Below are 24,807 nucleotides of genomic sequence, written 5' to 3'. Positions count from 1 at the left end.
TCGTCTGGCGCATTACGAGAAGCGGTCGACCATCTCATCACGGGAGATCACCTTGTCTCGCCTCCTCTGGGTTCGGCTGCCCTGGTCCGTTCTTTGGCGCCTGGTGCTCCGGGAAGGTGCGGTCGTCCAGCCGCACAAACGCGGCCAGGTAGCCAGCCACGTTCTCTTCCCTCAGCTCGTCTTCCCTCCCTAGCTGAAGGGGCAATAAAGACCTCGAGGTCCATCTCTTTCTGGGGTATTTGTGTGTGCGTGTGTGTCCGTGGGCCCTGTCTCATAAGTAGAATTGTTTAAGGAATTGCTTGTACATTTGATTCCCTTCTTTATTTGGGTAACTCTGCCCTTCGTGCTCCCCTCATCCCCCGATTACTGTAAATAAATTTCCCTATTGTTGAATGTCCCAGCTCGTTCCCTGTCATTTTATTTTATTGGCTTAGCATGGTGCTTGTTGAGAAATAGCGAGGCAGTAAATTGTTTTGGACCGACGGGCCTCGGTAACCATCCGCTCGGGTTACACACGGTTCGGGCACGGTAACGGCTCGTCCCGCTCGAGGTCTGTCGAGGGTGTGAATTCCCCGGTAGCTTTGCCACATGGGTACTTAGGTATATTGAAGTTTGGCAATTAACCCTACCCCACGCAGTCGAATTATTGGCGATTCATGGTCCTGTAAGGGACCCGTGCCTTTCGGACTTATCCGAGGGTCACGACCGAAATTCGGGTGTGTTCAGTGGAGCTCCCTCCAGCGGTCGTGCTCACCAAGGACCCTCCATGCCCAGGGGATCTAAAAGTACGAAGCAATCCTCAGAGGAGGGTTGAGTGCTTGGAGTTTGTGGAGTTCATAGTTGGATTTGAGGGTTCGTTTTGTGGGGGTGGTTGAGTTGGTGGAAGGGTCTTGAGAAAGAAAGAAGGAAGGTCGTTGGTTCTTTGGTGGTCAGAGTTTGGTGGGTTCGTTGGCGTTGTTGCAAAGTGTCTGCTCACGTCTTGCCTCGGCGGCCCGCGCCCTCCACTCAAGCTCCTTCACGTATGGTTATGGCTGACCAACTCAACCATTGTCAACACGAAGTATCCCTTCCCCCGAAACTCTCAGGTACTGAGAACTGCGACCTCAACTACCCCCCTTTCCAAACTGCGACCTCAACTCCTCCCCCCCCCCCAAACTGCGACCTCAACTCCTCCCCCCCCCCCAAACTGCGACCTCAACTCCTCCCCCCAAACTGCGACCTCAACTCCTCCCCCCCAAACTGCGACCTCAACTCCTCCTCCCCCCAAACTGCGACCTCAACTCCTCCTCCCCCCCAAACTGCGACCTCAACTCCTCCCCCCAAACTGCGACCTCAACTCCTCCCCCCCCCCAAACTGCGACCTCAACTCCTCCCCCCCCCAAACTGCGACCTCAACTCCTCCCCCCCAAACTGCGACCTCAACTCCTCCCCCCAAACTGCGACCTCAACTCCTCCCCCCAAACTGCGACCTCAACTCCTCCCCCCCAAACTGCGACCTCAACTCCTCCCCCCCAAACTGCGACCTCAACTCCTTCCCCCCCCCAAACTGCGACCTCAACTCCTCCCCCCAAACTGTGACCTCAACTCCTCCCCCCAAACTGTGACCTCAACTCCTGCCCCCCCCCAAACTGTGACCTCAACTCCTGCCCCCCAAACTGCGACCTCAACTCCTCCCCCCCCAAACTGCAACCTCAACTCCCCCACCCCCTTCCAAACTGCGACCTCAACTCCTCCCCCCCAAACTGCGACCTCAACTCCCCCCACCCCTTCCGAACTGTGACCTCAACTCCCCCCACCCCCCTTCCAAACTGTGACCTCAACTCCCCCCACCACCCCCTTCCGAACTGCGAAAGGTCCCCTTTTCTTTGAATGGGGTTTATTTTGTCCGAGTGTGTGGCGCCTGTCCTTTAAGTAAATTGTAGTAGATTTTTCACCTCTGCCATCGAATATGGATGGAGGTTACTGTTTTCTCCCCTTTCTATTTGTTTGTTTGTTTGTGAACAGTATGACGGTAAAACTCCGACGGATTTTGACGAAACTTGGTGGGGGGGGGGGGGGGTTAGGTCTGGTCCAAGGATCATGCCATTAGATTTTGGACTTGGTCCAAAATCCAATATGGCTGCTATGATGGCCAATTTGAAAAAATATTTGAATTTTTTTTTTTTTGCATTTCTACATGTTATAAGTGATTTCCAACAAAAAAACAACATGCCAAAATTATAATTGCGACTGATTTTGGAACTTCAGGTGGATATACCCACGTAAAATCAATTTCTGTCTCAAGGAATCTAGTTATGACGAATGAATTGAGTATGTAAAAGGGAAAGTTGCAAACTAACTCTGAGCACTGTTGACGTCAAAGTGAATGAGTAGGATATCAGATTCACTTGAGTGACCGAGCAGTATTGGCGGCGGAGGTTTTGCACTCTACCGAGTACTCCCCCTCGAGTTGATTATTGTAATTGTTGTTTGTATTAATCTCGCGTTAGTCTGCACTGTGTCCACTTTTACAAGTTTCTGTAAAAATTGTCCCACTACATCTCTTCTTTCCCCTGCATAACACCAATAAATTCGTTCCTGTGCCACATGACTTTCCTCACCTGAGTGTAAATAAATGATTGTAGAAATGTTCCCAGTTCGTTTTTGTCTTTTCCTTCATTGGTCCAGCATGGTTCAGATCCAAGTTGAGCCGGGTCTTTATCCCCGATAATCTGTCCATTCTCGCCGGTACGTCCTTGGCAGTTCCGCTTGGCTGCATGTGATCCAGTGCGGGCAAGGCATACCGAGAGCGTGGTTCCCCGGTAGTCGAAACCGCGTGGTTAATTAAACTGATTACACCTGGCAGGAAGACCTACGCTATGCAGTTGAGGTATTGGCATCCACGGTTGGTTAAGCGACCCGCCGCGTCACAGAATTATCCGTGAGCGACGGCCTACAATTCCGGGAGTCTGGTGGGAGACGACGTTACTTCACCCACCTCGTGGTCGTTCTCGCCACCAGACCCCGGCCCACAACAATACATTGGGGAACATATTGGCAGATGCAATTTAACCTGAACAAATGCAAGGTGCTGGGGATGGGGAAGAATAATGAAAAGGGAGTTTACATTATGTAATCAATCAATCATGGTGCATGTCACACAGAAGAATGTGGGGGGTGGGGGGGGGGTAAGCAGACCATGCCGTGCAACTATCGGTAAAGCAAACAGGGTTTTAGATTTAATTCGTAGAGGGATAAATTATACATCAAGAGGTAGTTTCAACACAACTGGAAATTAGAGAGACCTCATCTAGAATATTGTACACCGTTTTGGTCACAACTGCCATCGGAGGGTTCAGTGCAGAGCTACTAGATTGATTTCGGGCCTAGTTAGACTCAGCTATGAGGAGCGTCTGAAGTAGACAGGAGTTTATACATAAGAAAGGAGGCGGTTACGAGGTGATACGATAGAGATGTTTAAGATAATGAAGGGTATAAACAAAATAAGTGCAGAGTTCTTCAGCCTCCTCTTGCATCTAGTTTCCTTATGATGGAGGCTGCACTTTTTATGAATAACAGTAGAAAACCTGAAAACTTGGCACAACAAGCAAGTGAAATAAATAAACAAAAACCATTTGAATCCACACCAGCTTAACTCACAATAACTCCCAAGATGCAACACAATCAGTTAAGAAAATGAAAATATAACTAAACCAATATGTACAACACATTTATTGCGAGCACATTCACAAAATGTTACAAAATGTACACTAATATTTGGTAGTGTATTTACAAATGGTCAAGGTAGAAACATCCCAAGACATTTTGCACCAAACATTTGGCCTTCAAGTCTACATTATGTATATACACACAGGAAAGCTTACACATGATGGACACTCACTGGCACACTATCTGGAGATCATATTTTTCAGTTGGGGAGGGGGTAGAAGAGGGTGGGCAGGGGGACATTATATCCATGCCTATAATTTAATTACAAGCTTATATTCGGCCGAGTCATTTACCTTCAGTGAAAAATACACAACAAAACAAAGGCAGCTTATTATTTAATTTCTCAAGCAATCATTAAGGAAATAGCCTGACTTGGCACTGCACCAGTTCCAAGATGAAGGTATGCGACCGTGCACCAGTTGGTCAAACACATTGAAAAACCAACCAGCTTCGGAATGCTCTGATATGCGTGTACAAATTGGATCACACACATGTATTCGGAAACACCAAAAAAGGAAGTGATGGGGAGGGTTCGGATAAAGACAGAGTGAAATGTACATTAATACAAACCTCTATTCATGTTTTCAGAACCCCTCCCAAATAATAAATAAATAAAAAAAGAAAAGAAGAGAGAAAACACAAGCTTCATAACTCAATAGTACTCAAGTCTACAAGTCAAAAAATAAGCTCCTCTGAGTGTGGGGGTGAGGGGGTGGAAGAAACACAATGTGAAGGCAGAGATTCACACCTCACCACTGACTTACAGCCAATCACAACCAACCAGTGCACATTAAAAATAAAAGTTGAATTAAAATAGTTCGTTTAAAATGCACCCAAAGGTTAGCACATGAAACTGACAAGTCTGATTGTAAAACTATATATGTATATATATATATATATATATATATATATATATATATATATATATATATATATATATATATATATATATATATATATATATATATATATATATACATATATATATACACATGAGTGAAAACGTGAACGTCAAGATATTCCTCAAACGATTGCCAGTGTGCCACAAGGATGAGAATAGTGTTTGTAAACGAGCAAGAATTATAAGTCTCAGGATTAGCTAATGGCAACACTGGAATAGGAGGAAGGGTAGTTTGGATCATCTCAGCTGCCATTCTGTAGAAACATTAGCATGAAGGTCGTGCCTTTGGCCCGTTCCCCGGCATTGCGCTCACGGCTCGGCGGTGGCCGCAAGAACAGGCTTCCGAAGAGAGAGGCTGCGAGGAGGATGGATAGATAAATAAAAATGAGTATCCCAAAGAGGGACATAATCGAAGTGCACATGCTCCCTTCCCCATGTTCCCATTCCATCCCTCTCCCTTCCACAGATCGGGAATTGCGGGAGATGCCGGGAACCTACATTGTCGGTACACAAACAAGGATTGGGTGCGGGAGGGAACGTACAATTAAAATGAGAAAGGAAGGAATGCACACAGGGGCGTGGATCCAGAAATGCCGAACGGTTATCGGCCGAATGAGCTACAGGTGCAAACAAGCATGATTGTTCATTCACCCCAAGTCAGTGGTTACTGCTACCTGGCGGTTTCTTCCTGCCAAATGACAAACAAATATGGCAACCCTGTGCTACTAATCAGCAATTTAAAAGAGGATGATGACGGTCGATTTAAACAGAAGCACAAGTATCCAAATAAAAGAACTATGTCTGTCCCGATTGCTCTCTCCTCCCTCAGTCACCAAACTTTGTGGATGGAATTAACAAGGCTTTTAATTCCATTCTGCTTACGATATCTATATTTACTTCCAACTCAGCCAAAAATAGACTTTCATCAAAGAGTTCACAATGCCAGATGACACCACAGCATTCTGGTGAGCGGTGCTTCAAGCCCAACTGTGGTAGTAGTGGTGGTGGTGGTGGTGGTGGTGGTGGTAGAAGTATGATCCTCCTATCCAATCAAATTCCATTCCATTGCCAATCCCCCACGGGTATATCCACTCACGATTGATGAATTGTTAGAGTGGACATGAGGTGCGAATCCCAACCAGAACCTCACCAGATGACAAACACAAAAATACATACTTATTGATTATAAATAAACTTCACTATGCTCGCTCTGGCCACAAACCCTAGCGCTGGGTTAAGATCCTTCGGTCCCAAGTTCAAGCCCCTGTCATGCCGGTAAATAACACCAGATGGGTTGACTCAGCCTGTCCTTCCGAGGTCAGCAAAATGAGTACCAGCTTACTGGAAAGAATGAGCCATTTGAGTATCCTGCATCGGAGTGTCGACCCGTAAAAACTTTGAGAAATATTCCTTCACAAGCAGCAAACCAGATAGTTGTATCACATTTCATTATGGTTTCACTTTTGAATATTAATTTGGTGAACATCCTGCATACGAGTATAACGAACCGAACAAAAGTATGAAAATCAAGTTTACTCGATGAACTCCAAATGATGAGATTCCAGCTCATCACGAAGGGAAAATAAATAAAACAACCAAATGTTATTTTGTAATGCAGAGGGTCAAATCCTGTGTGGTTAAGTTTTAATGTTCCGCTCTTTAAGCTCAACCTCCCATTGGCCTTGGAGGTGATGCTGAGTGGGAGCACATTTTGGCAGAATACATCATGCACTTACATATGGAGTTCAAGACCTTTCGTAGCATACAACATCCTCACAAAAGGAAAGCTTTCAACGCGAGGTCACATTGTTTTATTGGTTCCAGGTAAATAGATAAAGACGAGCATTGACATTTGTAAGCTATCCGACAAAATGATGATGTGCCTTCACTATACAGTTCACACAAGGTCCAGCTTCTTCAAATAGACTCCTTAACAGCCAGGCCAGAACCATCAAAGCACGTCGTAAGTAGGCCAAAATTAGAGCCTCTGAAAAACCCATTTTTACAGAACTTGCCAAATCTCTGTGGCTTAAAGCCACCTGTAAATTACTGTGAGTGGGTGGTATTCCTGCAGTGCGTTTTGGTATTCGAGTCGAGCAGCGAACAAATGAAACTAAAATTAAGTCGATGGCGTGCCAGAACAAATCCCCATGCTTACCACTTAAAGCAAGGTTGAAAGATGGGAAAAAAGTTCCATCAGGAATGACCCTGATTCCTTTTTATTTTATAACCTGGTGTTGGCTTAGCGGTTAGGGTGGTGGCTTGGGATCCAAGGGTCCTGAGTTCAAGTCCCGTTGGCTGCTGAATTAACACCAGGGGGTTGACTCAGCCTGTCATCCTTCCGAGGTCAGCGAAATGAGTACCAGTGGAGCAGCCAAAAGGCTGGGAAGGGGTGGCAAGGATTGATTAAATCTGGTATTGGTGTAGCACAGGCATGATGGGCAAAATGGCCACCTTCTGCACCGTAATTCCTTGTAAATTCCTTGTTAGCCCTTTGTTAATTCATTGACCCAATATCAAATTTCAGGTAAAGAAATTTGGGAGGGTTTTGTTTCGTCACCTTTTACCCCAAGTTCAAACCCGCTGGGGCATGAACCTGGGGTCAACTGATATTGCTCTCGCACCTTCTTGCCACGTGGTGATCATAACTACTAAAGATGGTGAATGTCTGCCCAACCATATAGCAGAAGATAGCATGACGGACAGATGGACAGACTACCATATCCCCATTTCCCCCTGTTATTATTTTTTTTCCCATGAGAACAACACATTGGTGTAATGAAGCTTTTGTCCCAGCAGGCGTGAAACCATTTTGTTGCCATTGCAGCTGTTGTCCGTATGACCAGCAAAGGAAGGAGAAATATTTTAAGCCACATATCCTTTTCAAAATCCTCACGTCATTCGCAAGAACAATCGGAAAGGGTGTTTTTTAATCATTCACGAAGCAGGAACAAAGAGGTTTGTGCCAGGTATGGATTGATGGCTACATGAGTGACATGTGGATCAGCTTTGGAAATCATTTACTCAAGTCAAACTATCCGACATCACAGCAGGAGGGTGCCGCAGAAATTACGCCATAATCACTATCGTTGTATCCACTTTCATGTTGGTCCACCAACAGGAAATGTACGTCAGGATCTACATTGTCGGTACACAAACAAGGATTGGGTGGGGGGAGGGGGGGAAGCTACAATTAAAATGAGAAAAAGGAAGGAAATAGAGTGGAGAGAAGAAAAGGATTTGGAGAAAGTAAACTCAAGAGGGGAGCTGAAGAGGGTCAAAAATGCTGCCATTTTTAAGTGTAGAATTAGGAGAGGGCCATTGCAGGAATAGAGGGCTGGGAGGAAGTGAAGAATCTTCCAGAGAAAACAGTCTTGTGGCAAGGAATGCATAGGTTAGTTTGTCATTGCCCTTATCAGCCGTAGTCAGTTCAACAATTTGAAATTGGGAAGGGGACCAGCATTCATTGTCTTACTTATGTGCAAGAAACTGGGATCTTTAATACCCAGCAGCAAAGACAGATGCTTGACTTAGCATCCCAATGAAGAGTTTAAAGGAAGGGAAATTCATGTTTATGTTTAAGCTTAATACAATCATTGACTAGTAGGGTGGCCTAGAGGTATGCACACGAGCCTCTGAGCCATGTCACCAGAGTTAAAATCTCGGCCCAGCTACAAGTTGCCATCCTGGTGTCTCTGCAGGCAGAGCGAGGCAACAATGTGTGTGCCGTACATCGGATGGACATTAACCTGAGCATTCCATCTGGCAGCATTAGTTGGTGGACGTTAAACATCCCACAGGAATCTGAACCACTGGGACTATGGGTTTCCTGGATCAAAACAAAGATCCAGGCTTTCAATAACAGATTGGATGCTGCCAGCTTGTATGTACCTGTTGGCAATTAGGATGTTGAGGTCACAGAGAGATTCACTTACCTTGGGTTGTGAGCAGGTTGTGGGACAGAGGCCAACAGACATCTGGGTCGGGCCTGGGGAGTCATAGATTCACTGGATCATGGGATGTGGCGCTGTCGGTACAGATACACGATGACAAAAGTCCGAGTCTTCAGGTCATTGGTGCTTCTGGTCTTGCTCTATGGCTGTGAAACTTGGACTCTGACAAAGGATGTGAAACGAAGACTGAACTCCTTCGGTACCAGGTCTCTTCGAAGAATCCTTGGCTATCGCTGGTTAGACTATGTCCAACGAGCCGTTGCTGAGAGAGACTCAAATGAGATTTGTTACCTGTATAGTCCATGAGCGCCAGCTGCGGCTGTATGGACACGTGGCTCGATTTCCTAAGGCTGATCCTGCTCACCGGATTCTCTCAGCGAAGGAGCCTCGTGAGTGGTGAAGGCTAACAGGATGACCTCCCATGTGCCTTGTGGTTGATCGGCATCTCAACGAGATGGGGATGGGCCAGGCATCTGCCTGGGGGATGGCAAGACAGAAGCCCCTGGAGTACCGACAAAGTGGACGCAGCAACCCGCTGCTCCGGCACATGCTCCCATACCTAACCTAACCTAAGTGTCCTGAGCATAGAATAGGCGAGCTATCTCTGAAACACTGGTCAAATTCCAAATTCCTGCTCCAACATAGAGTGCTGCATCATAAGCACAACTGTGCCCATCAGAAGCCAATGAGCTACTCACAGCCATGTGCTGAATATAAAAGAATAAAAAAAAAAAAAAAGAATGATATAATATTATTAAAACTTGACTTCTGGTTCTGGATCGTTACACGTCTGGATCAGCAGTTCCTCATTCCATTTTATCAAAGCTAAGTTTTTCGGACCCGATTCGTCCTGTCTGTTATATTTTCATCCAGTTTTGCATGGTAAACCGCACTGTATTCTGTATTGTCAAATTTGTGTCCCTGTGAGTGTTTGGCCAACTCGCTCTGGCCTCTGCTAGTTGGTATGCAAATTATATCTCTGGTCTCATGCCACGTTCCTCATTCTAATTCTTTTCTCCAAATTTCAGCTTCCTCAACTCCATCAAAGTTCCCTTTGCATTAAAAAAAAACCAGCAAGTTTCTCATGCCTGCATGGGATTCCAAACAGGGTAGGGATGAAGGAGGCAAAAATGTAAACGGTGTCGTCTGCCACCGAGGTGACAAGGTGGGAACAACAATTCGCATTTATTGCCACATCTGTGGCAATTTACATGCTCTAATGGCAGTGAAGTGCTCTATTTGAAACTTTGTTTGATGTACTGTCGGACCCCATTTGAGGTTCCACTATTTGCGGACCGTGCATTTGCTGTTCATAAAATGTGACCAGTTTCTGCATTCGCGGCCCTGTGCTTCGCGGTTTTTATTTTTATTTTTTTTAACCTGCTTCTACATTAGCGGCTCTGGGCTTCATGTATTCGTGTTTTTGTTGCAAATGTATTTGTAGTTTTACTCACCTGCTTCTGTATTCGCAGCCCTTCACATATTTGTGGTTTTTCACAGGATTCTAATGAATCACGAACCATTGGGAAATATCCCCATCTTTCCCATTGAAACAATATCCAAACATTCCCAGCGTTTTTCAGGAACGTATCCCCCACGAATGTCAGTGTCTGACAGTATGTAGCTTTTTGATGCCTAGGGTCGGTAATAAAATTTTAAAAACCACCACCAAAAAGAAAAATTAATAGATCACATTCTCAATCTGCCTGTATTCCTGTACTTCATTCTTTATCCCTTCCTTTTCTCAACATCTCCAAACTGAATGTTGATTGAATGAAATACTTTTTCCTATAAAAGCTTTCAAATGCATTTTAGAATGATTCACTTTCCTTATTTCTCCATTAGGAACATCCACGTGTTCCTCTTCATCACAATCTATTCCTCCTCTTCTTCAGGATCGTTTTCCAAACTTGTCTCACTCCGAAACACTTGATCCATCAACCCTCCTCCCATAACGACAGCATCATTTATCTCCATGTCTAATAATCCTTCCTTCTAACCTCCCATGATGTCTGTCTCAGTATATCCAAATTGAAAATCTTGAGAAGTCCAGCTTGCAGAGATTGTTTGCTCATGACAATCAATTCCCCTTCATGCCCCTCAATGGTGTCAAACCCCTCCATGTAAGTATCCCACACCACATCTACATGCACGTGTCCTTCCAACCCCACTACTTCTATGCATCCCCCTCTTCATGCATCCACGCTTCCCCACACTCAAAGCTTCCCCCATCGTCTGCCACCCACCCCCCCCCAGCTTCCCCCACGCCCTCCCAACTTCTGACACACCGCACCATCCCAGATCCACAACCCAGACCACACCACCACCGTCCCAGCTTCACCCCTGCACTGCACCCTCCCAGCATCACCCTCCCCCCACCATTCCCTGTCTTAGCTTCTTTCCACATCCGTGTACCCTGCCAACAACACCTCCTCCCCTGTCCCCAACTGTGTGGACCTCAATCATCCAAGGCCTCCTCTCCAACATGACAGATCTCTCAATCCAGGCTGCTGCTAATAAACCAGACATACACTACATGGCCAAAAGTATGTGGACACTTGCTCGTCCAACATCTCATTCCAAAATCATGGGCATTAATTTGGAGTTGGTCCCCCCCCCCCCCTTTGCTGCTATAACAGCCTCCACTCTTCTGGGAAGGCTTTCCACGAGATGTTGGAACATTGCTGCAGGGATTTGCTTCCATTCAGCCACAAGAGCATTAGTGAGGTTGGGCACTGATGTTGGGCGATTAGGTCTGGCTCGCAGTCGGCGTTCCAATTCATCCCAAAGGCATTCGATGGGGTTGATGTCAGGGCTCTGTGCAGACCAGTCAAGTTCTTCCAACACCGATCTCAACAAACCATTTTTGTATAGACCCCACTTTGTGTATGGGGGTATTGTCATGCTGAAACAGGAAAGGGCCTTCCCCAAACTGTTACCACAAAGTCTAGAATGTCATTGTATGCTGTAGCATTAAGATTTCCCTTCAATGGAACCAAGGGGGCTAGTCCGAACCATGAAAAACAGCCCCAGGCCATTACTCCTCCTCCACCAAACTTTACAGTTGGCACTATGCATTCGGGCAGGTAGTGTTCTCTGGGCATCAGCCAAACCCAGATTTGTCCGTCAGACTGCCAGATGGTGAAGCGCGTTTCATCACTCCAGAGAACGTGTTTCCACTGCTCCAGAGTCCAATGGCGGTGAGCTCTACACCACTCCAGCCGACACTTGGCATTGTACATGGTGATATTGTTACGAATCTGGAAGCCATGAGCACTCAACATACAGGTCCGAAAGAACAGTTATATCGGTAAAGCCTAAGTCACATCTGCTCGACGGCTAGGAGACGGTGGCCGTACCCCCCCCCCCTTGAATTGACAGAAACGTGCGGCGGCCGCAGAGTTTCTGAGGTGGGCTCAGGGTGGCCCTACGCCGTATGGCTATATTTAACAGGCCGTAGGGGTCGCCGTGGAATTATAGCACGGAGTTATAACTTTTTTCATTTCTACGATGGCCGTAGCAATTCGACAAGCCAAGCTGTGATGTAGATGTGTTCCACGTCGACCGTACGTAGGGCATACGGTGGGCTTGCGTTATTCGCGCGGTTGCCGTAGGCTCTTATCAATGAAAAATGAATTTTGCCAACCCCCAAAAAATTACGGCGGCCGCACTATTTCCACGGTCGCCATAGGGTAGTCCCAAGGCGTCCCTGTGTTCAACGTATGGTGGCTTTGCGGTCTGTGTGACCCCTGGTCAACGCATGGTTGACGCACGGTTCCCCTACGCCCGCCGTGCGTCCTACGTACGGCCTCCGTGGCAGTCTGCGTCGACCGTGTGCTACCACTCGAGATCGGAGTATAGGTGTTTGCCTATACTCCGAACTGGTATATTCAGAGATATATATATATATATATATATATATATATATATATATATATATATATATATATATATATATATATATATATATATATTCAGAGATATATATATATATATATATATATATGTATATATATATATATATATATATATATATATATATATATATATTATAGTTATAGTATATTCAGTTATATATACTGGTATATTCCGAACTGTTACTTTTTTTATTTCAGTAAAAAAAAGAACTGGTGTATATATACCCACTCGTTACCATCCGTCTGGCCGCACGTTCTTCACCTTAGTCGCCTTGTGGGCAGCTTGAGGCTACCTTGCACCTGCCTTGAAAATTCTATGGCCGCCGCAGGGACGCCCTAAGGTCACTGTGCGACATCAAATCAAAGACCGTACGGCACCCCCACGTTTTCGGTCTCCACAATTTCTAAATACGCCGTGTGGCTCCCCGAAAAATAAAAACATATGTGACTGCTACATTGTGTGACCATGGAAATACTGCGGCCGCCCTATAATTGCTAGTGGCCGTAGATTTTGTCGACCCTACGGCCGCCCTGCCAAATGTGACAGGCCTAAGTATGTGTTTTTAGTTGGGGTCCCACCCCTTGTTTATTGGGTAATTAGATATTCATGCGCTGTGAAGTTATTTTGATAGTCAGGGTTTTCTTTTATTTTTACACCTTTTTAATATTTATATTTACATCACCCTCACCTTCACCTCGCTCTGACCGACACCATTGCCTACGTGCATGTCAGCACATATGTGGGCGGAGCCCACGCAGGATAATGTTCCTCTGCCTGTTTGGTGGGCGGTCCGCACGATCGCTAGATGGAGCTGCAGAGTCGACTCCACCGATCACCCGGAATTTAGATCGTACCTTTTCGGAAAAGTACGGGTCCCTTATCGGACCGTGAAGAGTCAATATTTCTGCTACGTGGTACAGGGTTATTCGCCAATTTTCAAAATACCTAGATCTCCACGTGGCGTTTTACCGAGTCTCCACACCCTCGATGGCACCCGTATGGAACAAGCCGCTTAGCGTACTCGAACCGTGTGCAATCCGAGCGGTTTATTGCCGAGGTCCGTCGGTCCAAATGTCCCGTTACAGCGGCAACAGCCTGGCTAATTTTCCAACACGCAGCACACTAAGCCAATGGAGGAAAGGACATGAACGAGTGGATAGATTTCACAAATGGGGATGTTTATTTACAATAATAATTGGGGAACGAGGGAAGTACGCAAGCGATTAAACCGATTAAAAGAAATGCACGTATGTACAAGCAAAAAGCACTTAACAATGACTACTTAATGGACTGGCGCCACAAACACACACACGCACACAAAAGAATCGGACTTCGAGGTCTTTCTTCGGACCACCAGCCCGGAAGACAGTCGAGCTGGAGGTGAGAGTCTGTTTGACTTTTCCGCCTCGTGCGGTCTTCAAGGACCAGGTCCTTGGGGCAGAACTGGACCCCCAGCAGAATCCAGACGCCCTCACGACCGGGCTCCAGGCGAACGGAATTCGGCAGGGCAAAGGCTGGCAGGAGAAGACCCTCCGTTGCACCGACCACTCCATGCGCAGACGCTTTTGCACTCAACCACCTTGCGCGCAGATGCTCACTTCTTCCAGAACCCCCACCCCTCCTTTTTGTGCTCAGGCACGAGAGACCTCCTTTTGTCGCCACTCGCCTCCTCATTGGACGGTCCGTTTCAGACGACTCGTCACGACCTCCCGATTGGCCGGGGCCGAACACTCTATCTGGCTAAGGCGGAGCCAGCCTGAGGCGCTGAACTTCCTGGTTGGACAAGGAGTACGCTCCTGCCCTTCTGGGCAGAGTCTCGATCTGAGGTGATGAGGTTCCTGGTTGGACAAGGAGCACGCCCCTGCCCTTCCGGGCAGAGTCTCGATCTGAGGTGATGAAAATCTCTGCCCCCGTACATGATTGGACACATGTAGACAATGGCATCGAGCAGAGCGAGGGGAAGATGACACTGGCGTTGGTGGTGTTAAAATAAACGAAAAGAAAACCTGACTATTAAAATAACTCCACAGCGCAGGAACATTTAAGTACCCATTAGACTAGGGACGGGAAGCTATCTGTTCACATTTACTTATCGAAATAACTGAGCTATAGGACCTGAATGTTGAGTGCAGTAAACTTCCAAATCCGCAACAATATTAACTTAGAATTCCAATATTATGTGGAATTCTTCCACACAAACCTGCTCTCTCTTGTATGCACAGATCCATCCAATCTCATCTTCAGTTATCCTATCCTTCTTCCCACCCACAGTACATGGAATCATATGGTGAGGTAGTTGCAATGAAATAACTTGCTTTCTTTCTCGAAAGCAAATCTGACCAAAGGCAATCTCAGATCATTCCACAAAGCCCACACCACCACCATCAGGAGAGCCAGAAAACAACATCTGTCCACCAACCTCAAGATTGAACTTTCAAACTTGTCTCTCTCCTCAAAAACCTGGTGGTGCCTTGTTAAGTCTGTCACTGGTGTATGCTCCCCTTCCATCCCTTCCCTCACTTCAAAGGCACCACAGCCGACTCCGCTCGGAAGAAGGCCGAATGCCTCAATTCGGTGTTTGCTTCCAAATTGTGTGTCCCCACCCCTCGCTCTGTGTACCCACTCTACCCAGTCGTACCCAACTGCTCCTGAACTGTCTTTTGCACTTGAGAATGTGCAAACGTTTCTAGCAACCTTTGACTGAATCTGCAACTGGACCAGACGACATCAGCTCGTGACCAAAAAAAACCTGCTCTGCTGCTCAAGCACTTCCTATTTATTCTCTTCCCCTCCATCATTTGCCCAGGTAATTTTCCATCTGCTTAGAAGTGAGCCAACATAACTGTATGACATAAAAATGCAGAAACTGACTCCCTTAACTACAGACCTATCAACTTACTTCCGATCATCAGCAAGGTAATAGCATTCATAATCACAGTTGATGTGAAATCCTTATTTTCCTTTCATGGCCTGATCTCAGAAAATCAATTTAGTTTCAGACCAGGTCACTATCTTGGACATGCTGGTTCAACACAACCAACAATGGATGGAGGTCCTCAATGTCAGACATGCAATCAGGGTCGTCTCACTAAACATACCTCGAGCTTTTGATAGTCTGGCACCCAGCCTTGCTCTCTCTCGCTATGGCATCAAAGGCAAACTTCACACATGGCTCACCAACTTTCTCTACTCTCGAAGCAAAATCGTAGCTCTCAACGGAATCCTCTCATGTCCGCTCCTCTCGCCCCCCCCCTCCCCACACCCCACCCAATTTCTTTACAATACTCTTGAAGAAGTTCAATCACTCAAACATTTGGGCCTCACCATTAGCCATGATCTTTGAGTAAATCAAACTTCGAAGTTGGCCTCCAAAGCCAATCGCCGACTGGACATGCTCTGTTATACAAAGTCCTTCTTTGACACACCTGAACTCTTCTCCACCAACAAGGTCTTCATCTGCAGCTTGATGGAGTACCGCTCTCTCCTCTGGTGGAAACCAAGGTTTTAAAAAATATTGGAATCTCCCATGATGATCATCATTGGAATCGACTCACCTCCACCCATTTGTTTGAATTTTTTCCGATCCATGGAACAAACTTCTTCATTCTCTTCAATCTCATTCTTCCTTTTAGGTCTTCAAGACGGTTGTTCACCATCTCAGATCATCCCCCACTCAAAACAATATTTTCTACCCCCTTTAGCCCCCCCACCCCCCCTGTTACAAACTTCCAGTTTTTTCTTGCTGAGAGTTTGCTTCTGTATCCATCTTGACACCCCCAAGCATCCTCACCTAACCTTCATTCTTCCCCACATTCCATATTTGTCCAAGTATCCCTCTGCTTTGTCCCTAACCCCTGCCGTTGGTGCCCTTCCACCCTCTCCTTCTACTCTTCCTTTTGTTCCGTTACGTCCAAATCCATTCTACATTCTGCATTCTAGCTTCTCCACAAGTCTCAACTTTGTACAAAAGAAAAAGAAAACAAAGGCACTTTTACATGCATCAGGGAATTCGAGAGGCCAGAACAAAGTCTACAAAGTGAGTTTAAAGCAATCACAAGAAGCCAAGATGAAGATAACAAGCAATTAAGGATTCAAGATAATCCATAGGTCAAGACTTCAAGACTCTAACTGACATAACCTTTCCAAGTTCATCAAACACAAGTTGGCTCAATCGCTACTTCTCTGAGATACACAAAATATTTACATACCTAACATGTTGGCCTCTACGTTGTTAGCAGATGAATACTTGAGCAGTTCACACAGGAAGGATGTAAGGTACCGAAAGACGTTCGCATGTCGGGCAGGTAGCCAAGAGATGACCTGCAGCATAATCGCAAAAGCAAAACTTCAGTCCAACAAAGTGGTCAGAAAAACTGAAACCATCTTTGGCTCAGGTGATTGTGTTGTAAAGACATATTAAAAGCAGCAACAGTCGAGATGAAAATTCAAAACGGTAGAAACAAGAACAAGCATTCAACAATGGCAGAGCTTCATTGGGGTATATGGATTACAGTAGATCTGAGATTACAGGAGAGCAGGGGGTTCAATTTTGAGTGCCATCCTAAACTGCCTTGAATGCATCAAGAGTGAACTAGTGTGTGGATGTGTCACATGTGTCACAGACCAGACAGGTATGCTGATTACCCCTCATTATTATTAGTGATCCAGATTGGTATTCGTGAGAATCCAATAACCGACATGGTAATTCTCCTGAGATTAGTTGGTTTCCAAAACTTAGAATCCCATATGGTAATTATGACATGCAATGCATTGAAGTGTGAATGGGATTGAGTGGCACCTCCCTCTGCCTCTCTTTATATTCACGATGAATGTACATACCGTACTGCCACATCCACATACCTTAATCACCAACATTCCCTCCATACTTATCCCCCTTTCCCACAATTCCCCATTATTCCTTTGTACTCCAGGTCAGTGGCTGTAAGAATAACTATGTGCATATATGTATAACTATGTTACGTATAACACATATTTCTGTATAACTATGTGCATATTTTTGTGTGTTCCTTCGTTGGGATTTTTCACACGACATGTCCTCCATGTTTTACTATTTGTTAAATTGTCCTGTAGTATGTTGCAACATTACTTAAAGTTTTCGTTGGTAAACCATTTGGGATATTAAGCTTCTATTTCTGTTGTCGTTGGTGGGAAGAGGCCTCCAGCATTACAAAAGCCATTGTTTCGGGCAGGAATAAGGCCATATCCCAAGCATACAATTCGGTCAAATCGCCTCTGGGTAATGTTAGGGCATTTATGCCCAGCACGACTGTGGTTCATCCAAAAGAGGGGCACGTGACACGATGGCGGTATGCAATGCATGTATATATGTACATAATCCATATTTTACATTTCACTTTACTTCTCTGTGAACTTTAGAGAAATTTGTCCCAAAGAGCATTCCTCTGTGAGGATCAACTGTACAAAACTACCTCCACGAGATGAGAAGCCACAACATCTGGGAAGTCATTAGTGTCCTCAACACGAGTCGTGGCGAGTAATCGCCTCTGTCTGCAGCAGAGGTCAGTCAAAACTACCTGCACTGTTCCAAGTGTATAGGCAAAAACCATGTCTCCCTCAATCGTGGCGGGGGGATATATTTTTTTGTGCCCGTGACCATACCTTGGGCACCCCAGGACGTATGCAAAATTTGGTGGAGATTGGTCAAACAGGTTTTTTTTGTTGTTTGTTTTTAATGATTTTCAGACGTACACACACACATACCCACAGAGGGTTGCCTTATTTAATATAGTAGGATTCATGTGGCATTCTGCAAGTGCTTTACTGACCCCCACCAGAGGGAGGGGGTATTACTTTTCCATAGGGAGTGGGTGTTTGGAAAGAGTTCGATCCTGGACGCCTCTTGCACAGAAGCACATCAGGTCCATCAATCAGGATTTATTGTCATACTATGTGCGTGGGTGTGTCATGATATGTATATATATATATTTTTTTTTTTCAACAAATAACTCGCACAAAAAATCCACCCGAAGGGTGGAAAAACTGCTCGTGCACATAACAAGAGTCGGTGTACAGCAATTTACAGAAGAAACCACCAACCTTTTGAAAAACTTGGCAGGTGAGCTACACCTGATTTTTGTTCCTTTTTTCTCCAGTTTGAAAAAAAGGATGGGAGTTCAGGACTGTGTTCAGGACACAAATAACTGGAATCTAAAATTTAAGGCTCAAAAATAATCATTCATAATGTGGTGAAAGTGACCGACCTGTTTACTCAACATAGAGTTCCCTGAAGCTTCGACGACTTGAGTGTACAGCTCGTAACAAATGACTGGCTCGGGCAGCGCCTCCAAAAAGATCAGCAAAGCCTCCGCAACAGAGTGATTGCTGCCAGCTTGCAAAACAGAAGTCAAGGAAGACCAGCAGTGACATTAGTGTCTCCCTAACATGAATTATAACATGGCATCTCTACTGACCACGACAAAGGGAAATGATATGTCAGGAGTAGTAAAAGATACGCAGCGATTCTGGGAATCCAGTGTCCAAAGCATCTCGGATCTCCTCAATCTCGGAGCGAAGGCCTGGTTGTTGGAACAAATCCTCCTAAAGATGACAAAAGGATTTAAACACTTTTAAAGCCCCACTTATGAAACAAGCACACAAGAGATTTCAAAAGAGCCCCTTTGTTGTTGCAAATCCTTGCCGTCACGACTTGGGGCAAAAACAGTGCAGAAGAATATGGAACTACCTGATGGCAGGCATTGCGAAACAGGTGATCAACCATCATCCAGATCTCTTTGGGCACATCCAGTGCATCTGCTTTTAACAAAGAATTCCTGTCTGATATGTCAGAAGCAGAAGTTATCCGTCCCTACAGTACAAACAAATGAATACACAGGTGCTCAGCAAAAGGTGTCCTACAAAATTAAGTAATTAATGAGAAATGTATGATGCTCAAATTCTGCTGTGTCCAAAAATAAATAAAGGAAACCCAACAGCATTCCACCAGAACATTTCAGGAACCTCAACAGAAAATAAAATGTCACCACACATCGACAGGTGCATCCCATGCAGACCTCACCAGATGGCTCAAGGTGTCAGGTGGAACTTCTCGAATGGGTTCTCGCATAAGACAAAGAGCCTGGTTGTGGAAAAAAAAGTAGTTTTGGTTTTAAAATAGTTCATAGAATGTTGCACAAACCCAAGAAACTTGTGCTATATTTTCCTCTGCTAATCATGCAATGACAGAAATTACTGCGGCACAGCTATTCAAACTATATATGCTGCATCTACAATGGATGTTTCATGTGAACATAATGTGAAGGCATCACAAAAAGACAGGAGTTGGAACTGTTATAAACCATAAACCTTCCACAGACTGCACTTTTGCTCTTTGGGAATCACACGGCAGGTGACCATCCCAAACAAACCCACAACATGCCAATTTAAAGGTAGAAATGGAGCATTTTGTGCCTGAACAAGGTAGAAAGAGCAAAGGGGGCAGGGCAATAAGGAAGGATGGGAAACAATAAAGAAGAGAGGTGTGAAGAGCTATATAATCAAGCAAGTGATGGAATAATATACTGGACAGAGTAGTACCTGAATTGAGCAGCCAAAGCAACTTGGTAGGTAGGATCCAGCAATGGTGATGAAATAATCTTTGCCACCTACGAGGTGCAGGATTAAAATATCATCCAGCGAGTCGGCTCCAGCATTCAGCCTCGGGGCCGTGTCCTTGTTCACAAACACCTCAAGCTCCACCAGCACGTTCTCTCCTACAGGTGAAGGTGTTATATCGAATATCCAGTATGATGCAACAACACAGGTAAAGAGAGAGATACAGGAGAACAAAAAGTTTGGGAAACTTTTAGATATACGTCCAAGCCGTACCGCGGTGCAAGATGCCTCGGTTCGGGGACACTTTCAGCCACGGTTTACAGTACAGGGTCTCATCCAACTTGCATATGAACTCAAACTGACATGGAACTTGTCCATCATTTTTGATGTGTAGTGTCTGCACCTGCAGCTGTAAGAACTTTACATTTTCAAATACAAACTGCAGGAAAAAAACAAAGGGAAGAAAAAAAATGAATGGAGGTGGTGGGAGAATGGAAGAGGACAATTGATACAAAGAACAATTGGATTAACACACTGTCAATGGCAACTTTGAAAGAGCTACATGCCTTTATGGCAAAGACTGGTCATTATGTGCATGTGACAACAATATCCCAAGCACTCCACAAGTCTGGCCTGAATGGTAGGGTGGCAAGAAGGAAGCAATTACTAAAAAAAGCCCATCTTGAGTCCTGTTTGAGGTATGCAAAAAAAAAAATAAAAAAACACCGGAGATTCTGAAGCCATGTGGCAAAATGTTTTGTGGTCTGACGAAACCAAGATGGAATTTTTGGCTTAAATGCAAAACGTTACATTTGGCACAAATGCAACACACCACATCACCCAAAGAACACCTTCCCGACTGTGAAGCATGGTGGTGGCAGCATCATGTTCTGGGGATGTTTCTCATCAGCAGGGACTGGAGCACTTGTCAGGATAGAAGAGAAAATGGATGGAACAAAATACAGAAAAATCCAAGAGGAAACCTGCAGCCCTCAACAAGAAAGCTGAAATTGGGACGGAAATTCACCTTTCAGCATGACAACGGCCCAAAGCACACAGCCAAAGCTACACTGGAGTGGCCAAGGAACAAAAAGATAAATGTCTTTGAGTGGACAAGTCAGAGCCCGAACCTAAATCCAATCCAAAATCTGTGGCATGACTTCAAGATTGCTGTCCATCAACGCTCCCCACGCAACTTGACTGAGCTTGAACAGTTTTGTACAGACGAATGGGTAAATATTGCCCAATCAAGGTGAGCAAAGTTGGGAGAGACCTATCCCAACAGACTCACAGCTGTAACTGTTGTCAAAGGTGCTTCCACCAAGTTTTAACTCCTCTATGAGGAGCGAAGGCCGAGTTGTTTTGACACTCATCGAACAAAGATATTCTAGTTTTGTATTTTTCATATTCTGAAATTTGTAGAATTTGTTTTTCACTGGAAGTTGTGGGTTATGATGTGTAAATAAAGATGGAAAAAGTCTGATTTAATGCAGTTTAATTCCAGGCTATAAGGAAACGAAAGGTGAAAATTTTGAAAGGGGGTGTCGACTTTCTCTATACACTGCATAAAATACAGGCTAAATTTGTGTGCCAAATGTTTCAGCAACAAGAAGGCAGGAAAGCCATCAATTCTAGCTCCTCTTGTTGGCATGTGATTCTGAACGGGGTGTGACAGTCTATGCCATACAAATGCACCATCACTGAACTGCTATTAACTAAATGGAATTCAAAACATTTGGTAGCAAAGTGTAGTATTCAAAAGATTGATTTACATTTCAACACATGGAATTTTTGATATTTGCCTGCTTGTACTATTAAAGTAAAATGTGTAGGCTTCATTGCTTCAACACAAGAAACCGAGTAGTGCAGGCATGGCATATCATCCAGGATGACTCCTAGAAATTTCACATCTCGCTGCCACACAGTAGTTTGTGTATGTGCCACAAACTCTTTATGAGTGGCCTAAGTTAATGTCCTTAAGACTCAATATAGAACAAATTGCTTCTTATGTAAAAGTGAGCATTCTGCAAGCAGATAAATAAATCGCTTAAATGAAGAATATGTGAGCAGTAGGAGTTCTTTATGCAGTCCAAACTCCCCCCCCCCCCCACTCTCGTGGATGACGAAGTGACGAACCACCTGCTCAGATCAAGCACCGCCCATATCCCTGCAGAGGGCGCGAATCTCCACCGACCGACATTTGTTTACAGATATTTTCTTTTATGGACATTTGCGGAAAGTTTTGTGATTTTTCTTTCTTTTTCCTGGAATCATGGCTTTGGGGTTAAATCGGTATGCATAATTTCAACTTTCTAGGGTGAGCAAATGAGTCAGTCAGTTATTCAGTGAAAGTGGTTAGAAAGATCTTTATATTAGGTGATATATTATAGGTTTTTGAAGCAATGTGTTAATTGTAAAAGTTGAGGAGAGTAAAAAAGTGAGATGTATCAATATTGTAGTTGGACTTTAAGCTGTGTGGAAAGATCGAGAGTTCAGGAAATTTCTCGTTAGCTTTGGATAATGAACCATCCATCTTGCATTAGCAAGCCATTTCTAGCCGAATATGGAAACAAGTAGTTTCTAAGTAAAGGGGAGGTGCATTCATGAATGTTCTAAGACTGGAGTCCTGGATATGTATATAGTAAAGCATAGTGAGAGTACATGAGAGCTGAAAGAACAGGCAGTAACCTTTTGCTTTGCAGTTCATTGCAGTGTCAGAGTGTTCGTGTAACACTTGAGTTTTATCTGTGAAATGAACACCAGTATGGACGATGCACAACTGCTGATTAGATGTCAATCGATCAAAGAGCCTTGGCTTTTGTGACAGTGTGCTGATCTTCAATTACCTCTGCCATTGAAGGTGGACGGAGCTTATATTTGTCTGTCTATTTGTGAGCAGGTTATCTCAAAAAGCTATGGAAGGATTTGGACAAAACTTGGACAGGTAGGGTGTTTGAAAATGACGAATTGATTAGATTTTTGTGACGATCCAGAAATGATAATATTTCAGTGATTTTTCACAATTGAGAGAAAGGGCAAAAAAAAAAAAACGCACAATATTTGAAAAAGTTGGCGACGGATTCGGACAAAATTTAGTGGATGAGTTGGGTAAGTGACAAGAACAGGCCGATTAGAATTTGGGTAAGGTCAGGATGCAGATCCGGCCTATCAGTGGGATACAAAACGTTCTCGTTTCTTATTGCACCAATAACCTGGTTGACTTCGAAATTCCTGCCATTATAGACAAGGGGGACACTGCATCAATGGTATAACTGCACGCCCAGGTGTTTAAAGAAACAGCGAGTAGGTTCTGCAAGTGTTTGCGATAAGTGATGAGGCAGAGTCTTTGGGTCTCCCACTCTCTCACCACAGGCAGGTCGGTGGTCTTTCTGTCTTCCAACGTCTCCTCTCCGGCCTGGCCTCCCCTGCTAGGTCTGAGATATGTCCCATTGTCCCCCCCCCCCACCCATATTTTTGCAAGGTGTGCTAAAGGTCCGCCACCAACCCCGTTCTGGTAGAACTACCAAAATCAAGAATCCGTACTCACCTTGACTCTTTCATTCCTCTTTTTGCCCACCTTTGGAACAAACATTTCTCTTCAATCGCACTCTTTCCTCCAGGTCTTTAGCACAGCCGTTCATCACCATCTCTTATCTTCCACCATCCAAAACCACGATCTTTTCTACCCCTGCTAATCTGCCACAAACCCACCTGCTTCAAATTCCCTGCTTTCCTTCCTGAAAGTCCCTGTAGTGTCCACCTTGTTTACTCTGTACCCTGCCCCCACCCCGCTCCCTTCCACAGAACTAATGTCTCTGTTCCACACTTTTTCTCTTCCCTCTCCCACCCCTCTTGTCTCCTGTTCCACTTGTTGTACGTCCTCTGTGTTAGCTCTCATACAAGCCTCAACAGTATACAAAAATAAAAATAGCAGCAATTAAAAAAAAAAATTCATGCAATCGATCTTATCTTGCCAATAAAGAAAATATTTAAATCAAGCAAAGAGCACAGACCTCACGCTGGTTCAAAGAAACTGAAGGAAGCTCTTCATTTTCCATCTTATCCATGGCCTTTACAACATCCTCAAAAACCTTTTTGTATCTCACAGGGTCGATTCTGCTCACCTGCGTCGACAATGAAAAATAAATATCAAAAAGCTTGCTTTTTTTAATATTGACTAAAGGAAATAGTCAAGTAATCAGCTTGGTGGAGTAAAAAAAAGTAAATGTAAATGAAGAGTCATGACAATTCATTTATTCAGAAACAGCAAGTGGTTGCTCGTTTCGATAATTTTTGAGAGTGGGTTTAAAAGCTGACGCAGTGCCCCCTGTAGGTTAGAGCAGGAATTTGGAATATGGCCAGAGTATTGGAAGGACAGCTTGCTTACTCTTCATGAAGGACATTGTGGGATCATCAACTTCCACCAAATAATGGGAGCAGACAGGACACCCAGGTTAACACCCATCCGAGGGACGGTGTACGTAGTCATTGATCCCCAATCCAACAGTTTATAGCCGAGTCAGGAATCAAACCCACACGAGGCAGCGTAATATACAAAGGTGTGCTTCCTCTGCACCATCCTGTTAGACAGTCATGATTATAAATCACCTCAAAATGCAATGATGAACAGAACAGCGAGTCCAATGTTTTCACCAAAAATCAACAGAGAAGGGAAGTAAGGAGAGTTTGAGAAGGAAGACCATCAATTGATGAGGACAGAATTCCTGGGGTATA

The 24,807-nt window shown here is 44.7% G+C and overlaps 1 protein-coding gene across 4 annotated transcripts in view; it reads right to left on the bottom strand.

Annotated features, from left to right (window-relative positions):
• Nucleotides 1-3,693: 3,693 nt before the first annotated feature.
• The window catches only part of LOC147011638 (inositol polyphosphate 5-phosphatase OCRL-like), an 83,754-nt gene continuing 62,640 nt past the window's right edge, over nt 3,694-24,807 (bottom strand). For all 4 annotated transcript variants that reach the window (XM_085855982.1, XM_085855981.1, XM_085855983.1 and 1 more), the window contains 9 exons: nt 24,087-24,197; nt 20,347-20,512; nt 20,056-20,231; nt 19,538-19,597; nt 19,205-19,327; nt 18,975-19,059; nt 18,723-18,850; nt 16,689-16,800; nt 3,694-4,964 (listed from right to left, as the gene is read on the bottom strand). In XM_085855982.1, coding sequence (XP_085712108.1) covers nt 4,852-4,964; nt 16,689-16,800; nt 18,723-18,850; nt 18,975-19,059; nt 19,205-19,327; nt 19,538-19,597; nt 20,056-20,231; nt 20,347-20,512; nt 24,087-24,197 — 1,074 coding nt within the window. In that variant the 3' untranslated portion in view covers nt 3,694-4,851. The remainder of the gene's footprint in view (nt 4,965-16,688; nt 16,801-18,722; nt 18,851-18,974; nt 19,060-19,204; nt 19,328-19,537; nt 19,598-20,055; nt 20,232-20,346; nt 20,513-24,086; nt 24,198-24,807) is intronic.

This window comes from Eptatretus burgeri, chromosome 15 (assembly GCF_056783735.1).
Source record: "Eptatretus burgeri isolate ZD-2024b chromosome 15, Ebu_testis_v1, whole genome shotgun sequence".
NCBI classification, from domain to species: domain Eukaryota; kingdom Metazoa; phylum Chordata; class Myxini; order Myxiniformes; family Myxinidae; genus Eptatretus; species Eptatretus burgeri.
Note: the sequence above shows the minus strand (reverse complement) of the source record. Positions and strands in the feature narration are given on the sequence as shown.